The following is a 17,447-nucleotide window of genomic DNA, read 5'->3' as shown; positions in this document are numbered from 1 at the left end:
TTACAAATCAATATTACTTTACAGGAAAACTGTAACAACTGAAAAGTGCAAATGAGGCAGCTAATAAATGCACGTAATGGGACACACCTATACCACCTACAAAGCTCACTAATAAAACAGATCCACAAACCTCCAACAACATTGGATGGTTTTATATACATGCTGTAATCATGTTGTAACAGCCGCATTCATGATAACATGTAATACTTAAAGTATTTTGCTGTACTTTGGTCCTTTAAACATTACCGGAACTTCCGTTTTCGGCACATTGATTTCACACAGCAACATATAAATAAACGCCACACCGCGTGTTAACTCAAAAATAAAAACACAGCAGCAGTGGCAGCAGCTTCAATACCTTTCGGTAGTAGCCTAAGGCACTGTGAGTGAGTGTGTGGTGAAGCTAGTTGGCTAGTAACTACTGTAGCTGGTGTGGTGTCACTACACCAATAAAGTACTTCTTCAGCGTAACAATGTTAATAAAAATAATAATAACAATGTCGCTGTAGCTTGCTTAATATGCAGGTCACATTGTGTAATTGTAGCGTTGTTGCCGTTTTTTGTAGGTATTTTTCGGAAGGCTTTATAGGTTGAACATTTGCTTCTAATTATGTGCACTGCTAGCTATTTTTATATCTTTAGAACACACAGAAAAGAGAAAGACGTGTGTTCATGTCTCACATAAGGATTGTGGATGATGGGCAAAATAAAAAAAACAGTGCAGTTTTCCTTTAAAGGAAGAGTTTAGAGTACAAACAGACAATAATTAACAATAACAGAACCATCATGTGGTGCATTGTTTTTACCTTTGGCATCATAGGCACATTCCCTATTTGTTGAAATACATTTACTGAAAAGCAAAAAAAGACAATCAGACCCTACAAATAAATGCATTTTCTTTCAAAAAAGGACTTTGATGATTTATGAAATAACTTTTGGGTGAAAAATATCCTACCATGTCTGACAGTTTTCTGTCTGAGGCATTATCTGTCCTTCGGTATAATGCTTCCCATCATCATCATAGCATCCACAGTCTTCCCTTGACACACACTTCATTGTTTCCTCTTCCAAATATGGTTGTGCAGGTGGACACCTTGGATAGCAGCCTTAAAGACAGATATGTAACCGTAAACGGTACTGGCAAACAGGTAAAAGCAATGACCTTTACAAGTAAAAACCAGGAAGGCAACAGACAAGCAGGACATACACAATTGTTTTGACTACTGCTGATATTGATTGTTGTTCTCATGGCAGTTATACCTTCTAATGGTGGGATTTGGGTATAGCATTGTCCTGAGGGATTTCTGCAGGTCTTCATGCATGGTTTTCCGCAAGGCTCGTAGTGCCATTCACATTCACCATCAGGATTGTAGTAATCGCAGAATACAGCTAATATAACACAAGAAATGAATTGAAAATGCATGGACACAGGGTACAACGATCTTTAAGTAAGGTTATATTTAGATTTATTCTCCCAAAACATAAATTAAACACTTACGACAGACAGTGGGTGTTCTCCATTTTATGCAAGCGCCAGCCTTATTACAGGCGGCTGCGTAGGCTGCCACAGCCGAGCAGAAGCAGTCACAATCTCCTCCAGTATTGCAGGCACATGTGTCTCTTACACAGGCATCGTAATAATGCTGTGGATCCACCTTTAAAAAATAAACGTGCCAGAAAATACAGTTTGATTTATAACCCCGAATGCATTGTATTGAATTTAAACATTTAAGAATTCAAGTATTCGTAAGTGCAACTAAGTGGATTACCATTGAATGACAAGCGTCAAACACTTCGCTCTTGATAATGCTACAGTGTTTCAGAGCCCATGCCTGCCTGTGCGAGTACAGCACGCAGGGATTTTTTAGTGCATTTGTATTGGGACAGCTTGGTGACACTTTCCAGCTGTTTCCAAACTCAAAGGCATCTACCACAACCTCTTTGTTTCTGGTGGAAAAATCATTCTTGATGCTTCCGTCGTAATTTCCACATAGACCACAAACTTTTCCCTGGAATTTCATACGATAGAGTCAAGTTAAAAACATCAAGATTGATAAAAATGATATTTACAGTTCAGAATTTTACACACTCATCATGGAAATGGATGTCATTTTAAATTTGGGGCTTTGATGATGTATTTGAACCATTCTTTATTTTTTTAAAGAGTGGAATGATTATACATCATCCATCTTAAATTATTTTTACAAGAACTGCGCACCCAAGTTTAAGTTTGAATACATTCTCACTATTATTGAAATTCTCAAATGTCCCTTTGCTAGATAGCACCACTTATTACTGTATATGACTTTATGTACAATATATATTGGAGCCTGTATGCATAATTCTGCTCCTGTGTAAATTTGACAAAATTCTAGATACATTTCAAATTGTGCAGCTTGTTTATTTTTTGAAATTATGGAAGATATGCACTCCTCCGTGTATCACCACATTATCATGGCGGAGGGGTTTGAGCGCCCGAGTACGCTAGGAAGTATGTTGTCTGGCACTACATGCCCCAGGAAGGGCAAACTGTCCTAGGTGACTGGTGGCAGCATCATTTTAACAATACAAATACAAATGCGTGTGTCCATCTGTATTCCATCCATCCATCTTCTATGCTGCTTATCCTCACTAGGGTATGCTGGAGCCTATCCCATCTGACTGAGAGGCGGGCTACACCCTGGACTGGTCGCCAGTCAATCGCAGGGCACATGCGGTAAACACAAACAACCATTCACATTCACATTCACACCTATGGACAATTTAGAATTGCCAATTAACCTAACATGCATGTTTTTGGGGAGGAAGCCGGAGTACGCACGAGAACATGCAAACTCCACACAGACACGCAGAGATTCGAACCCAGATCTCCTGACTGTGTGTCCAACATGCTAACCACTTGGCCACCGAGCGGCCCCCATCTGTATTCTTAACAAAAATATATATATATATTTTTTTATCAGAAAGCATGCTTCCTTGTTAGCATCCTATTAGCAAACAAACAAAATGGCAACCAAAACTTGAATTTGCGTCACCCGCCTATGATGTCATCAGAGGTTGACTCTCAAAAATGTTAACACAAAACATGGATGAATTGGATTATTTCTTATGGGAAAAATTGATTCACTTCGAGTTTGTTTCGGTTAGAGTCAGACCTTCTGGAACGAATTAATGACACTAACCAAGGTTCCACTGTATTATCATTCCTTCTTGGAAAAAGAAGCGCTCAAATAAATCACTAAGCACACAAAATTAATTACAAAATAATTAAGACATCCAGTGAGTGCATGCAAACTTATGACTGTGCGCTATACTCATTCCCTCACCTTGAATGTAGAGCTAAGTTTGATCATGAGTGTCGTCTTCTTATTCCAGATGAGAACAAGGCCATTCCTTGCCTCAATGACAACATACATACCGATAGAGTGGACTTTATAGGGTATGTCTAACCCTTTGTTATGTTTGATAACTTTGACATTTTCCTCTTTAAGGACAATTTCGGTGTTCTGAAAAAAAGTAGATTGTTTATAACGTCCTCTTTCTTACAGTATTATTTTCAGATTGTAATAAAAGCATGATGTACCCCTAAGAAGAGCTTGATAGCAATGGAGCAGACGTTATCACTTGTCCCACACGGAATGCTCTCAGTCAGGACCCTAAAGGTGCCCTCCTTACTGTCACTGCAGTAGTCCTGGATGAAAATGATGTCAATAGATTGTAACGCTATTCTTGATAAAGCACAAAGATAGACAGTAAACACAAGCGGTACCTGAGTAAAGACGTAATCACAGTCCCCATTGTAAGAAAATTTCTTCTCATCATAGGTGATGTAATGGCCTTCCCCATATATTGTACAGCTTCCATCACACTGCCGATCGGTGCACTGCCATTGTCTGCTTTTGCAAGTGCTGTTTTCACGTAATGAAGTACACAAGAGTCACACAGAATATTATAATAGGTCAAAGAGGTCACAACAAAAAAGATTGTTGACAGAGTGCTCACCAGGTGTTGCAGTCCACTTTAACAGTCTGTCCAGGTTTGTAGGATTGTCCATTATACGTGCAGGGACATTGAGACTCTTCAATACAGCCTCCTTTACCATCAGACAACAGACCAGCAGGACATACGCAGCCTGAGACACAATGTGAGCTGACCTGTACAGTGTCACAACAATGTTTTAGTACAGTCGTTGCTACATAGCGGTTTGAACATCACTCCCGTGCTCTATCGCGTTTTTTCAAAATGAATGAATTAATAAATGATTTCTGTTTCGTGGTTGACTATGACCTATTGTTAGTAAAAAAAATATTGAAAGACAAGTCATATGTAGTTTTCTGGTCAATGAGCGACAATAATGTTACACTGATGAGACATTATTTTACATTACATTTACCTTAACATGCAATGGACAGGGAGTCAGCCATGGATGCAGAGTCCAACATGACATAGTGAAAAAAAGTTGTCCCCCCATTTTGTGTGGAAGTGGTACATTTTTAGCTTCTTACTTTGTCCTTCTTCACCACTCAGTTTCAAACCCTTTCTTAAAGGGATAGTTTGGATTTTTTGACATGAAGTTGTGTGACAAAGCCAAGTTTTGGTCAGTTTTTGGTGTTGAAGAAAGTAGTTCCGGCTAGTTGGTGGCGTCACTAAAGTGAAGTATTTGGCTTCTCAAAACCATACACATTGCAATTATCTGGGCTGTAGCAACACAAATGTGAATATAATATATTATATGTGAATATATTGTATCTATTCCATCGTTTTCCTGTCATGGACATTGATATTACACAATTTTGGCTTCTTGCCATATTGCCTATAAAGTGAGAGCCAAAGTAGCAAGGATGAAACACCTTCGTGTGTGTAGCGCACAATTCAGCGAGGAAAATTAAGTTCTAGAAAGAAAGGAAGAAACATTTTCTGAAGACTTCTGCTGTTCCAGCACCCCAGGTAACAACTAGATATACAGGCTAATTAGATGCTGCCTACTAGGCCTGTCACGATAATGGCCAGGTCGCTCATTGCATTGCAAAAGAAATGCAACCTTTTAATACGGTTGAAAAGCCAATGTTTGAAAAGCCAACAGTCGGAATTGCCCTGGAGATATCAGCAACATTGCATTTTAGCTCACCTATTGCGTTGCTGTGTGTAGTTCTTTTCACACCATGAGTAGGATAGGTTTGTGAAGTCGTCAGTGTTCTAGTAGGCGGCTTCTGAGCCTCAGCTACACAATACTTGAGTGCCATCTAGTGGCGCAAATGTGACAAGACAAAATGATCACTGAATAATAATAAACCAAATGATAACATGGTTGAAAAAAAGGTTGAAATTATCGATGATCGTCGATCAATTTTAGCACAGATATCAACCAGCAAAATTTGTTATCGTGACAGGCCTACCGCCTACTACCTTCTTTACAAGCTAACTGTATTGTTCTCGGAACAGGCTATCAAGAATCAGCTAGTAACGTTGTGAGCAGCAAATCACCACGTCATATTATCAGTGAAGCCGCTATTTAACATAACATGATATGGTGACTGTTGTTATTATTATTGTCACCGATGTCCACGTCCACCTTTCTATGAGTGCTTACAGTCGCAATATATATGTTAGCTGCGTATGACTTTCTAAAAAACCGACATAAATGTCCAGTGTCATTTGGAAATCAGTCAAATTAAGATGGCAGCAGTGGTTCCCGTTACATAAATGTATCCCTTTGGCTTTGTGCTAAAAGGAATGTTGCTATCGCATCGTCAGACATTCCTTTCACTACTTTCACGTTCCTTTCACTATCCCAGCAGTAAACACTATGAAACAGGTGATGGAAAGGTGCGCAACAGTTGACAGAGGAAATAACACCGATCCATTGTGAGTTCTGACTTTTTCATGGAAAATAATTACTCTTTTGAACGCATATTGTTTGAGAAGCAAAATGCTTTGCTTTAGTCACCCCACCAACGAGCCGTAACTACTTTCTTCAACACCAAAAACCGCCCAGAACTCAAAGGATGAAGTGGGGGAATAGTCACCCTTTATGCACTACAACTTTCTGTCAGAAAATCCAAACTATCCCTTTAAGGTTAGAATAAATAAATTGGAATCCAACTAGTTTGATTCTAAAAACCCTAGCTTGATTGAAATAGCAGCTGTCTCTTATGTCCCTGCAGAAATCATGTAGCCTAAGAGTTGTGCAATGTGGCGTAAACAAAGCCAGCAGTAGAGCATAATGTGAGTTATTATGTGTCATTATTGCTTATTGTTACAATTACTGTATTAGGTAATACAAGTATAAAGGTGACTTTAGGGGTGTTATGTCAGGTCTACAGGGCTCAAATCATGTTAAAATAATGTCAAAAAATATTTTTAGGAGGTCATAAACAGGTTTTCCATGCTCTAACTACAACAGTATTCCATTTATTAATACTGATAAACGAGAGACAGCTGTATTTGTAAATTACACATGTACACTCTGTGGCTTACATGAGGTACAACTGCACATTCTGGTAAGATCCCATACCAGAATATGTCTTCACAAATATAATCATAGCCAGTTTTCATTGACACTGACAAAGAGGTATCAATTTAAAAATATAATAATACTGTGGGGTAAAACAATATACACACTACAACAGGGGTGTCCAAAGTGCAAAGTGCTTATTGGCACGTTATAGAAATAAACACTAATAATAAACACCCGCATCCTTTGATGTTTCTGTATGCGGCCCTCTGTGGAAGAACTTTGGAAACCCCCTGCAGTTCAAGGCAACCAAAATAATAGACATACAGTATTGTTAAATTATTGTGAAAAAATAAATATTAGTTAAGAATCACTGTCTCGGGTGTCAGTCTTACACATTCTGTGTCCAGAGTCTGGCAGGTTTTTTGGCACTCTGAGCCCATGTCGCCTGGCTTTGAACTTGAGCAGTTGAAGAAAACCATTGGTGCGATGCAGGCTGATCACAGTGATTGAAAGTGTTAGAAAGGACATGACAAAATATATTTTTCAAATAAATAATGATAATAAATAAGTTAAACCTAATATATTTTTAAGATTAGACTGATATGGTTGTTTGGTGCTTTTTACATACATTCAGTTGTGGGGTTTCCTGTACAGATTAGTTTTCCACTACGGCAGGAGCTGAAATGCAAAGAAAAGATGGGCAAACACTTATATTTTGTCCTTTATAAGGGTTTTCGTGGATAAAGTACACAATAGCTCTTCTTGGAGTTACAGACTCTCTCTGTAACAAACATGGACAAACACAGCTCATTTGCATTAAGGGCTTAAGTGAATGGAGCATTACTACAAAGGCCAAAGTAAAAGGCAGCTGTATGAACTACTGCATTATCGATCCACCACCAAATGCTCACCATATTTGTCCATGAGCCCTGACAGTCTGCTTGGGCCGCACCACCATGTCCCCTACATAGCAGGAGCACTGGGATGCTGCCACACACTCCCTTTTCTCGTTGAGGTAAGTGCCCTCAGCACAGCCACAGCCATCCACGGGTGTAAAGTCAACCTCACAAGTTAAATCCGACTGACTCAGAGAGCGGCATGTGCGGCCACAGCTTGTCATGTTGTAGTCAAATACTAAAGTTGAAGGGCAGGTTGTGTATTTTTCTGTTAAAAAACAGCAGGCAACACTGTTAGTCTCGAATGAAGTTGTAACTGATAATGCTGAGGATAGCATTTTTTGGGAGACACCTACTGCACACCGCCTCCCGCCATCCACTTAAGGAGACACCAGCAGCGGCACATGCGTGAACATAGGAGGACATGGCAGCACACATGCAATCCTCGCTGTTTTCGCAGGCACACGTGTCATAGATACAGGACTGTGGAGAGAGGTTGCAATTTTTATGTTTGTACGTATGTAAGGGTTCAGCAAAAACAGGTACAAAGCTATTAACATTTCATTCAATTATTAATTATGATTGTGACCAAAATGATCACAATTATTGTTCCACTTCAGTTTTGAAGTGGTTTGTTAACCGTCTGAAACGTTATTACAGTTTATTGATTAAGCATATACCGCTTCACAGTTTTTTGACAGTTGTTAACACTGCAATGTCTCAGTGAAAAATAATATAACGCATGATCTTAATGACAAAATTCGGCCATATGCAGAAGATACTTTGACACTGATGTGTTTTGAGAGGCATTTTATTTACAATGGTGTTGTCTAATAAAAACTGTAATGAAACTTTAATACAACAATTGAGGTAAAATTGTGTCCACTACTTTTCTTTAACCAATAGGGGCACCATTGATTTAGTCTCAACTAATTTGCTGGTTTAGGATGAACGTAAACTGACAATGGGAAATTGAGCTCTATCCATGCAGATGTCCACTGTGGCTCAATCCCTCACAGATAAATAAATAGGTATTATCAGTTACTCAAAAGTATTTTTAAATCAGGGGGGCGCGAAAACATTTCTGTTCCCTAGTGGGGGCATGACAGAAAATAATTTAGAACTGGCTTAATCCAAATCTGGCATGGAATCAGGAGTTCAAAACATTCAAATCTTAGTATATTCATCAATCCTTAATCAAGAAAATCGATCAAGAATCTAGAAAATCTAGTCTAATGCCCATCCCTTGTGTATGGTTTTCATTGGACATTGAGGATAAACCTTCAACCTTGTTTGTCTTAGTGAGAAGGGTTACACAAAAAGTTGAGTGTATTACCCCCTCAAAAAAGGAATGAACTGAGGAGGAAGCCAGATAAACTGAGAGGGCCAACATTTTCTTTCTCATATGCATTCTATTTAAAAGTTTTCTTCATTTCTTCGTGAAAAGTGCATAAAAAAAATGAGAAAACCTATAGGCACAAAGAAAGTGTGTATCTATGAAGATGTTGATTCCAATCATTCCAGCCATTCTAGTCAAGGATGTAACACAAGTTCTTACAGTAAGGTATTCTTCTGGGTTTATCTCGGAATGGCACTTGGAAAACACCCCTGATGTGTTGGTCAGCAAGGAGCACCAGTGGTTGGCATATTTCTCTAAAAAACACATTAACATGTAAAATTGATGGCATTAGATTGGAACAATGTAGAGCAATATTAGGTAGATCCATTAGGGCTGTCTCAAAACATCAATATTACAATATATTGTATTGTACCGCCAGCATTAAACATCATAATTGTTGCTGTCCAATGTCATATTTGGAGTTTTCTGTACAGTGGAATCTGTAATGTCAAACACCCCTGAGGTCACACAATTTGACCACAATTTTTGAGAAAAATAAATCTATAAAGTCTCACAAAACCTATCGTGGACAATGTCGTTCAGTTCAGGGCACATCAAAGGATTAACACTGGCCATATGGTTTGCTTTTTCTTTGGCTTTTTTGCTACCATTTGAACCACTCTGAACAAGAAGTGTCAATAACACGAGAAGAGAAGACACCAGCGTCATCAGAATTTTCGTCACTTGTTATGAATGATAGGTTCAGTTTTATTGTTTTTATTGTTTTACAGTGGTTAACTCTACGCTTGTGTGACGTTTATCTGTGCCATCTGGTATTAAGTCATTGGATGCTTTCATGTGTCCTTAAAGCTAAGAGAATTTTTAAAAAACTTCAGGTTAACTTATTTTTATGACTTGTGAAGATTAAAATGTTACTTTCAAAATTGCCTGTACAGTTTAAATAAAGGTTTTATGATTGCCACAGTTCAACCCTTGAACACAATGGGCCTCATTCACGAAACGTTCTTACGCACAAATCTGTTCTTAAAGCCTTCTTACGAAGATTTTTGGCATTCATGAAACGTGTTCTTAACTCACAGTTCTTAGATCTAAGAACAAATTCTACGAACGAATATTTGATGTCCTGCTTCAAGCTCAGGCTTCCCTCTCTGTTCTTGCAGGTGTTCAGGATCATCATAATAACATTGCAATGAAACGTGGTGTGCCTATTGCGCACGTAGCACCCCCAGATAACGACATGCGCCCCCAGCCACGTCTTTAGCCAGAGCACGGGGCTGCTGTATTAATTAGGCAGCGTCTTATCAAATGTAACCACAGAAAAAATAAATAGTCACACACAAACTATGTATTTTGACTTTTTTTTCCATCATGATTGTGTAAATATTTTCTATAGTTTCCGAAATGGTTTGGTTTCTGATTGATGGCCCACCTCCCGTTTCCTCCAGATCCCTCCGGTGCAGTCTAATCTTTTTTTTTAGTCTATTTTAAGTCAAAACACTTCTTTTTAACCTCTGCGGTGGCGCGTTTCTCCGTGGAAACGGCATTTATGTTTCCTGCAATGGTGCTCCATGCCGACTCTTTTTGGATGGCCTGATGACCGGTGGATACACGTGAAAATAAGGTGGTCTTGTGTTCGGTCACTCCTTGTAAAAGCACCTCTATTTCTGTACAATTTAAGTTTTTCTTTCGTTTGTTGTCCAGCTGCTCCTCAGTCTTGCCCTTGCGCGTTGCCATCTCTGCCTCCAGCTGCCCATTGCGCACGGCACATTTTTTACCTTGTATGGGAAATAATAGGCGGTGACCTATGCAAATTAGGGCTCACATGCACGGGCATCGCAGTTGGCATTCATCAACCTAAGAACACCGGTGCGAACGATTATCCCTACTTAAGAACATGTCGTGAATGTGGCGCAGTTTCAAACCCGCGCCTTCTTAAGTACACTTCTTAAGAAGACTTTTAAGAAGATTTTCGTGAATGAGGCCCATTATTTCTGCATGCATTCAAAATCTGAACTCTGAAAAAGAAAACAGAGCTCAACCTATGTTTGACCTCAGAGGTTCCACTGTATTCTTCTCCAAGTACTGTCAATCCAAATAACCATTTGAAAACAAATGACTGATCCACTATTGTTTTATTCCAATATATTGATGGTCGCATGGTTGTTGTATTGTTGGTAGTTTTGCATCGTGCATTGCACTGCAATAATATTCATGGGCAAGAACCTACCCTTGTCTACACTCAGAAGGCAGGGGTCACCGAGTGTATTGGTGACATCTGGACATCCTCCTTTAGCCCTCCATGAGTTGGCAAATGTAGCAGCTGTCCCTTCAATCATTCCACATATGGTTTTGAAGTCATCGACTTCAACATTGTTAAAATCCCCACAAAGACCTACGCAGAGAGAGAAAAAGATACAATAAATATGAAGATATTCCTCACAAAAGATTTGGCGATACAGCATACCCCAATACCACAACTTACCATGGAGTTTGCCGCTGTGAGACAGGCCGGCTTTGATGTGAACCTGCATGATGGGCGTGAGCTGGATTTCAAGCTGAAGCCCGTAGACAGTGTGGATCACAATGTAAAATGTGGATGGACTGAAGATTGTTATGTCATCTGTGGACAAAACAAACCATTATTCATCATGGAATAAAAGTCAAATGACTGTCATGAAAAGACAAAAAGTACTCACCCATGAAGAGAGGCAGCTGAGAGGTCAGTTTGTTGACAAAAACTTGCCCGCTTGCTTCCACAACAATCACCTGCATGAAGTGCATTAAATATGATGTGAGCAACATCCTGTAAAACAGTACGTCGTAAATTATGTGCCATGCTTACCAAGGATTTTGAGAGCACTAGAGCGACTGCATTCAGACAAGTTGATTTATCCGATTTCTCACATTTGACAAGTTCACCCAGGACAACGAAAGTCCCATTCACCTGCTGCAGAGGACAGAAGAGCAAAAAAACACTATAAAAATCTAAGTACAGTATAGATAAAAAAAAAAAAAACAGAACATGTAACTGCAGATACGTAAAGCTGAGTGTGATATTTGAAACTTAAATTTGTGCTAAAATACGTAATGTATTGACTCATCTTCTGTTACCCAGAAAGAGAGCCTCATGCTTTTTCAGCCTTAAATCGTTTGCTCAATTGTTAGACTTGGAGAATTTGGCTTAAGTCTTATTAATATCTGTAACTGTGGGATAGTTTATCATTTGTAAACTACTTATGCCCTATATTTTGTACGTAAATGGACTGAAGCTAAGTAGTATTTTTTGGTTTGTGGACGTCATGTACAAAATGTTAACTTTCATGAAGGTTTACATCACTGTTGTTAATATGATCGTGTATTTTAGCCATCTTTAACAGAAGATGTGCTGTTGCAGCTGTTATTTTAAAGAAACACTTGTTCAATTATTATTTGTTATTATTATTTTATTTACTATATTGTTTATACAGTCAAACTTTGTATTATTTTTGTGACATTTAGTCCTGTTTTTTTCTTTTAAAGGCAAACAGGGACTAAGGCACAAAACGGGGAACAAACCAAATTGTCATGCGGGCTAACTCACGGATCGTGACAAATAGGGAGCTATGTAGGCTTTCATTACATTTGATATTCATATGAGTGTCTGTTTGATGCAATTTAAGGCAAAATGAGGTTCGGACTTTCGATGTGAAAAAAATGGCATAAAATTGCAATGCCTTGTATTTACATTTTTTGTTCATTTACCCATTTTTATGTGTTAAAATTCTTAATTTAGGCAAAAAATGTGTTACATTTGCTTACATATGCATATTTTTCATAATAATAGTCCATATTCAACCACAAAACAGGACGCTGTATTAATTAATATACTGTATATATAATTAATATATATATATATTTATTACAAATGTGCAAGAGTGAAGCCCCACAATTGAAAGAGAGAAGTGGCGAGGGAAGACTGTATTTAGTTAGGTTATGTTCACGTGCTTTTGTACTTGTGTGGCAGTTTGTAATGTAAATTATTTATTTATTTTATTTTATAAATTTATTATTTTAATTTTTTCCCTAGAAAAAAGTCTCCAAAATACGTGTGTCTCATATTCGGGGTCCAGTCATTGCAACCCCTGTGAGATTCTCCCCAAGCGAGTCAGAGCTTTTGTTCCTGTCACACACACCATTTATTTTGGTTTCATTTAATTAGGTTAGGTTTACTCGTTTTCATACTCAAATGACAGTCGGGAATGTTAAACTGATAAGAGTAATTTAGTTGTTTCATAGTTAGAATGCCTTACCCTTGTAATAACATAGGAGCAGTCGCCATGGAAAGTGTATGTTTTATCATCATAGGTGGAGATGTGGGAGCCTCCCAGTATGGAGCAGACACCAGGGCAGTCCTTGTCACTACACCTCCATTCACCCTGAGTACACGTGCTGCCAAAACATTTTAGTCAGCTTAACAAAAATGATTCATTGTGTTGCTATGAGTGTATGATGGAGAAGAGTGTGAAGTCATCACCATGTCTGACAGGCCCTGGAGTAGGATTCACCAGGTTTGTATGGCTGGCCGTTGTGTATGCAGGAGCACTGGTCCACAGGCAAACATCCATTATCACCAATGTCATCCAAGAGGGTCCCTTGGGAGATTTATTGGTAAAATACTGCTTAAGCCAAAAGTGCACATTGGTGAAAAAAAGCTTACGTATAAACATATAATATATTTTTTAAATGTCTTGGTTATATGGAACGGAGGACTAAATAATGTTTATCTGCAATCGCATTTTAAAACTAAGTCAGGCATGTGATCACCACTGAGTGAATTGTTTTATGCCTTTGTCATGTGTGTTTTAACTGTTTTAATTGTCTGTGTAATTGTTGTTTTTGTAAAAGCCCTTCCAGTGACGAGCATGGCAAACCAGGCACAGCTATAAGTGCAGCTATAAGCTATATAAGCTATAAGTAAGTATGACGTGTAATATGTACTGGTTCCTGTCAAATAAATAAAATAAAAATAAAATGTAATGTTGTGAATAAAGTCATACATATGATTAGCCACACATATTATGACAATAATGAATATAATGACCTCCAATAAAGATGCATTCATTCTGCCGTTTAAAAAGTTAATCATGCTCGTTTTTTTATTGCAGCTTTGTAATAATAACCATATATGCAAATTCATTCGTCTCTGACAGCCAATCGAAAATAAGGATGATCACCTTTGTAAAGGCAGATTTTTTAAAATCCAGGATCGTTTTTAGGATCTAGTCAGACTATACTAATGTACCTAATAAAGTGTCCTGTAAGTCTACATTGCATTATACAACCTAAATATAAGGGGAAGTATAGAAAACTATAGGTATTCCAAGCCATTGGACCAATACAGAGATGTATATACTGGGGATGTGAATCTCTTTTTGGTAAACAATTTCATACGCATCTAGATACACAGGTTAAGATACGATTAAAAAATGATATATTTTAGACAGAACGATTTGATACGGTGTACAAACGATAAGATTTGATACAATTCAACGGTTACATTTGTTGATGTAGACATTAATCTTGCATTACAAAATAAAGAAGCCAATTCTATTAAAGTTACATTCTTACAGTATTTTCAAATGTGTGAAAGAGCACATCAAGCATCCTGTAGGCTATGTTAAATTATGTGATGTCTTTGAAGGCAACTCCTCAGTGCTCATAATAACATGGCTAAAGTGGTTTGGTTTGGTTTGGTTTGGTTTAGTTTATTTGAACATGAAGGTTACAATGGAATACATCTCGTGAATCATTCTTTGACAGTTCCACATGTCCAAAAGGAGTAGGAAGAAGCAAAGCTTATTTAATCCTACCCCCCATCCATTCTACATCTAGTACAGTACATGTAGTTCACTTCCTGGATTCCATGTCATGTTTTCAGTGATAGTCAGGATAACACATAATAGATAACGGTGAGATAGCCCTCCCCCCAAAAAAAGAAAGAACATTAATAATAATAATAATAATGATGACAATACTAAATAAATAAATAAATAAATAAGAACAAAGCTTTTTTTTTTCTTTTTTTTCCCTTTCCCTTTTTTTTTTTTCTTTTTTTTTTTTAAACACAACAAAGAAAATTATAAAATAAATAAATAAATAAATAAATAAATAAATAAATAAAAATAAATAAATATAAAATAAAATAAAATAAAATAAAATAAAATAAAATAGAAAATAAAAAAAATAAATAAAATAAAATAACAAACCTGACAGAACAATCAGGACTCTTCTGCCTTGTATTTAGCAAACATCAACTGCTTGTATTGTTTTTTGAATTTGCTCATCTCTGTACATTGTTTGAGTTCTTTACTCAATCCGTTCCATAATTTAATTCCACACACGGAAATGCTGTGGGTTTTCAGCGTTGTTCTCGCATATAAATGTTTTAGGTTTAATTTTCCTCTAAGATCATATTTCTCCTCTCTGATTGAGAAATACTTGAAAGTGTGATTCAAATGTTCTGCTGCTATTAAAGAGACTAGTGTTAAGCAAATAGATTTTTAGACATGTGTGCTATCTTTGAGTTTGATTTAAAATTTCAGTTCATTTGGAGCTGTTAATACATACAAATATATACAATCCTGTCCTGTCATTTATCTTTCTGTTAATAAAGTACAGTAAAAATTGGCATATTTGTAAGTTTCAAGTGGTGATTAATCATGATTATTTAATTTTAAAACTGATTAATTCGATTAAAATTTGTAATCATTTGAGAGCCCTAAAAATAACATGAACAACAAATCACTATTGCGCGTTTTGAGCTGTTAAGGTGAGTGAAACAAGCACTTCCTCAGTGATTTCTTGTCCCTATGACACAACTACTATCAATAGACTGACTGAGAATGTATGTTATCTACCATACGAAGGGTGAGAATGTACGTTATCTACCATACAAAGGGGGAGAATGTATGTTATCTACCATATGAAGGGTGAGAATGTATGTTATCTACCATACGAAGGGGGAGAATGTATGCTATCTACCATACGAAGGGTGAGAATGTATGTTATCTACCACACGAAGGGGGAGAATGTATGTTATCTACCATACGAAGGGTGAGAATGTATGTTATCGACCATACGAAGGGGGAGAATGTATGTTATCTACCATACGAAGGGGGAGAATGTATGTTATCTATCATACGAAGGGTGAGAATGTATGTTATCTATCATACGAAGGGTGAGAATGTATGTTATCTATCATACGAAGGGGGAGAATGTATGTTATCTACCATACGAAGGGGGAGAATGTATGTTATCTACCATACGAAGGGTGAGAATGTATGTTATCTATCATACGAAGGGTGAGAATGTATGTTATCTACCATACGAAGGGGGAGAATGTATGTTATCTACCATACGAAGGGGGAGAATGTATGTTATCTACCACACGAAGGGTGAGAATGTATGTTATCTTCCACACGAAGGGTGAGAATGTATGTTATCTACAAATTTTGTTTTGATTGTGCCGTGTAGCAAAACAAATGTTGATTTAAACCTACCAGAAGGACAGAAGCATCCATCTATGCAATGTTCTTCACACACTTCACTCCTCTGTGGGTTGCTGCAGGTGTCTGTGCAGGGGCTCCCACACTCTTTGTACACCATGTTAAGTGGGCATATTTTTTTAACTATTGGGCATAAAATAGAGACAAGTGAATCAATGTTCTTATGTATAAACATCCAATTATCTATTTTCTATACAGCTTGTTCTCATTAGGGTTACTGGTAAGCTGGAGCATATGGCAGCTAACTTTGGGTTACCATTCAATCACCGGGCACATTCGGACCAACAGCCATTCACACTCACGTTCACACAGATGGACTATTTCGAATGAACCGAACATGCATGTTTTTGCACTGTTGGAGGAAGCCGGAGAAAACCTACAAAAAACATAAGGAAAACATGCAACACCACGCAGAGATGTACCAACAAAAACTTCTTTCCTTACCGCACAAATGTGCGTTCCATTCCTGCGGCTCCCCTCCTGCGTGAGCGCATTGGCGCGAGTACTCTGACATGGTCGAACATAAACAGGGAGTGGAGTCATTACAATTGCACAAGTCTTTCACGCACGCTTCCACAAAAGCGTCCTTGTCGATTAGGTCTTGACAACTGAGGAAAGCAGGTCCTGAAACAACGTTCTCACAGGTGGATCTCTGCAAGGGGCAGAAGGATATTTGTAACTTGTGTTAAACAAATATTAATTAAAGGCAACGCTTACACTGAATACCACCTGAGTTTTAGAGCAGGTCTGTGGGTAAGGAGACAAGTTTTCATCACAGTTTTCAGTTGGACTGTTGGATTTCCAAGCCTCCCCAACGTCCTCGATTTGTCCTATTTGTAGAACAAGGAGATTGTAGTACATCTGAATACAGTATGGTGAAGCAAGGCTTGAACCTACCCTCAATCTGATCTCCATTGAAGTCACCACACAAGCCACAAGTCTGATTCTTGTATTTTGCATCCAACTCAACCTGGAAATTGCAATGGGGAGAATGATGGTGAGAACATGACAATGATAAGTTGACCAGTGTTTTTGCAGCCGGCCCTTTAAAACAGCAGAAGACTGGCTTGACAGTGAGACATTGAGAGTGCTCCTCTCATATGGATGACCTTTGACTCACGCTAATGTATTGCTTTATCTCAGTGGTTCTTAATTATTTTCTGTCATGACCCCCCCCATTTTAAATACTA

General features: G+C 37.9%; 1 protein-coding gene across 1 annotated transcript in view; it reads right to left on the bottom strand.

Annotated features, from left to right (window-relative positions):
- The window catches only part of LOC129180979 (mucin-2-like), a 34,339-nt gene that overhangs the window by 13,496 nt on the left and 3,396 nt on the right, over window positions 1-17,447 (bottom strand). The window contains exons 5-28 of the mRNA XM_054775486.1: window positions 17,155-17,227; window positions 16,987-17,087; window positions 16,702-16,909; window positions 16,252-16,380; window positions 13,227-13,344; window positions 13,003-13,141; window positions 11,556-11,660; window positions 11,410-11,479; window positions 11,196-11,333; window positions 10,941-11,105; window positions 8,912-9,006; window positions 7,710-7,836; window positions 7,369-7,621; window positions 7,086-7,135; window positions 6,850-6,950; window positions 4,003-4,154; window positions 3,770-3,908; window positions 3,584-3,691; window positions 3,327-3,506; window positions 1,770-2,009; window positions 1,499-1,655; window positions 1,261-1,389; window positions 956-1,106; window positions 807-850 (exon numbers count right to left, since the gene is read on the bottom strand). Coding sequence (XP_054631461.1) covers window positions 807-850; window positions 956-1,106; window positions 1,261-1,389; window positions 1,499-1,655; window positions 1,770-2,009; window positions 3,327-3,506; window positions 3,584-3,691; window positions 3,770-3,908; window positions 4,003-4,154; window positions 6,850-6,950; window positions 7,086-7,135; window positions 7,369-7,621; window positions 7,710-7,836; window positions 8,912-9,006; window positions 10,941-11,105; window positions 11,196-11,333; window positions 11,410-11,479; window positions 11,556-11,660; window positions 13,003-13,141; window positions 13,227-13,344; window positions 16,252-16,380; window positions 16,702-16,909; window positions 16,987-17,087; window positions 17,155-17,227 — 3,172 coding nt within the window. The remainder of the gene's footprint in view (window positions 1-806; window positions 851-955; window positions 1,107-1,260; window positions 1,390-1,498; window positions 1,656-1,769; window positions 2,010-3,326; window positions 3,507-3,583; window positions 3,692-3,769; window positions 3,909-4,002; window positions 4,155-6,849; window positions 6,951-7,085; window positions 7,136-7,368; window positions 7,622-7,709; window positions 7,837-8,911; window positions 9,007-10,940; window positions 11,106-11,195; window positions 11,334-11,409; window positions 11,480-11,555; window positions 11,661-13,002; window positions 13,142-13,226; window positions 13,345-16,251; window positions 16,381-16,701; window positions 16,910-16,986; window positions 17,088-17,154; window positions 17,228-17,447) is intronic.

This window comes from Dunckerocampus dactyliophorus, chromosome 5 (genome assembly GCF_027744805.1).
Source record: "Dunckerocampus dactyliophorus isolate RoL2022-P2 chromosome 5, RoL_Ddac_1.1, whole genome shotgun sequence".
Classification (NCBI taxonomy): Eukaryota; Metazoa; Chordata; class Actinopteri; order Syngnathiformes; family Syngnathidae; genus Dunckerocampus; species Dunckerocampus dactyliophorus.
The sequence above is the reverse complement of the archived record's forward strand: the minus strand, read 5'-3'. Positions and strand labels throughout refer to the sequence as shown.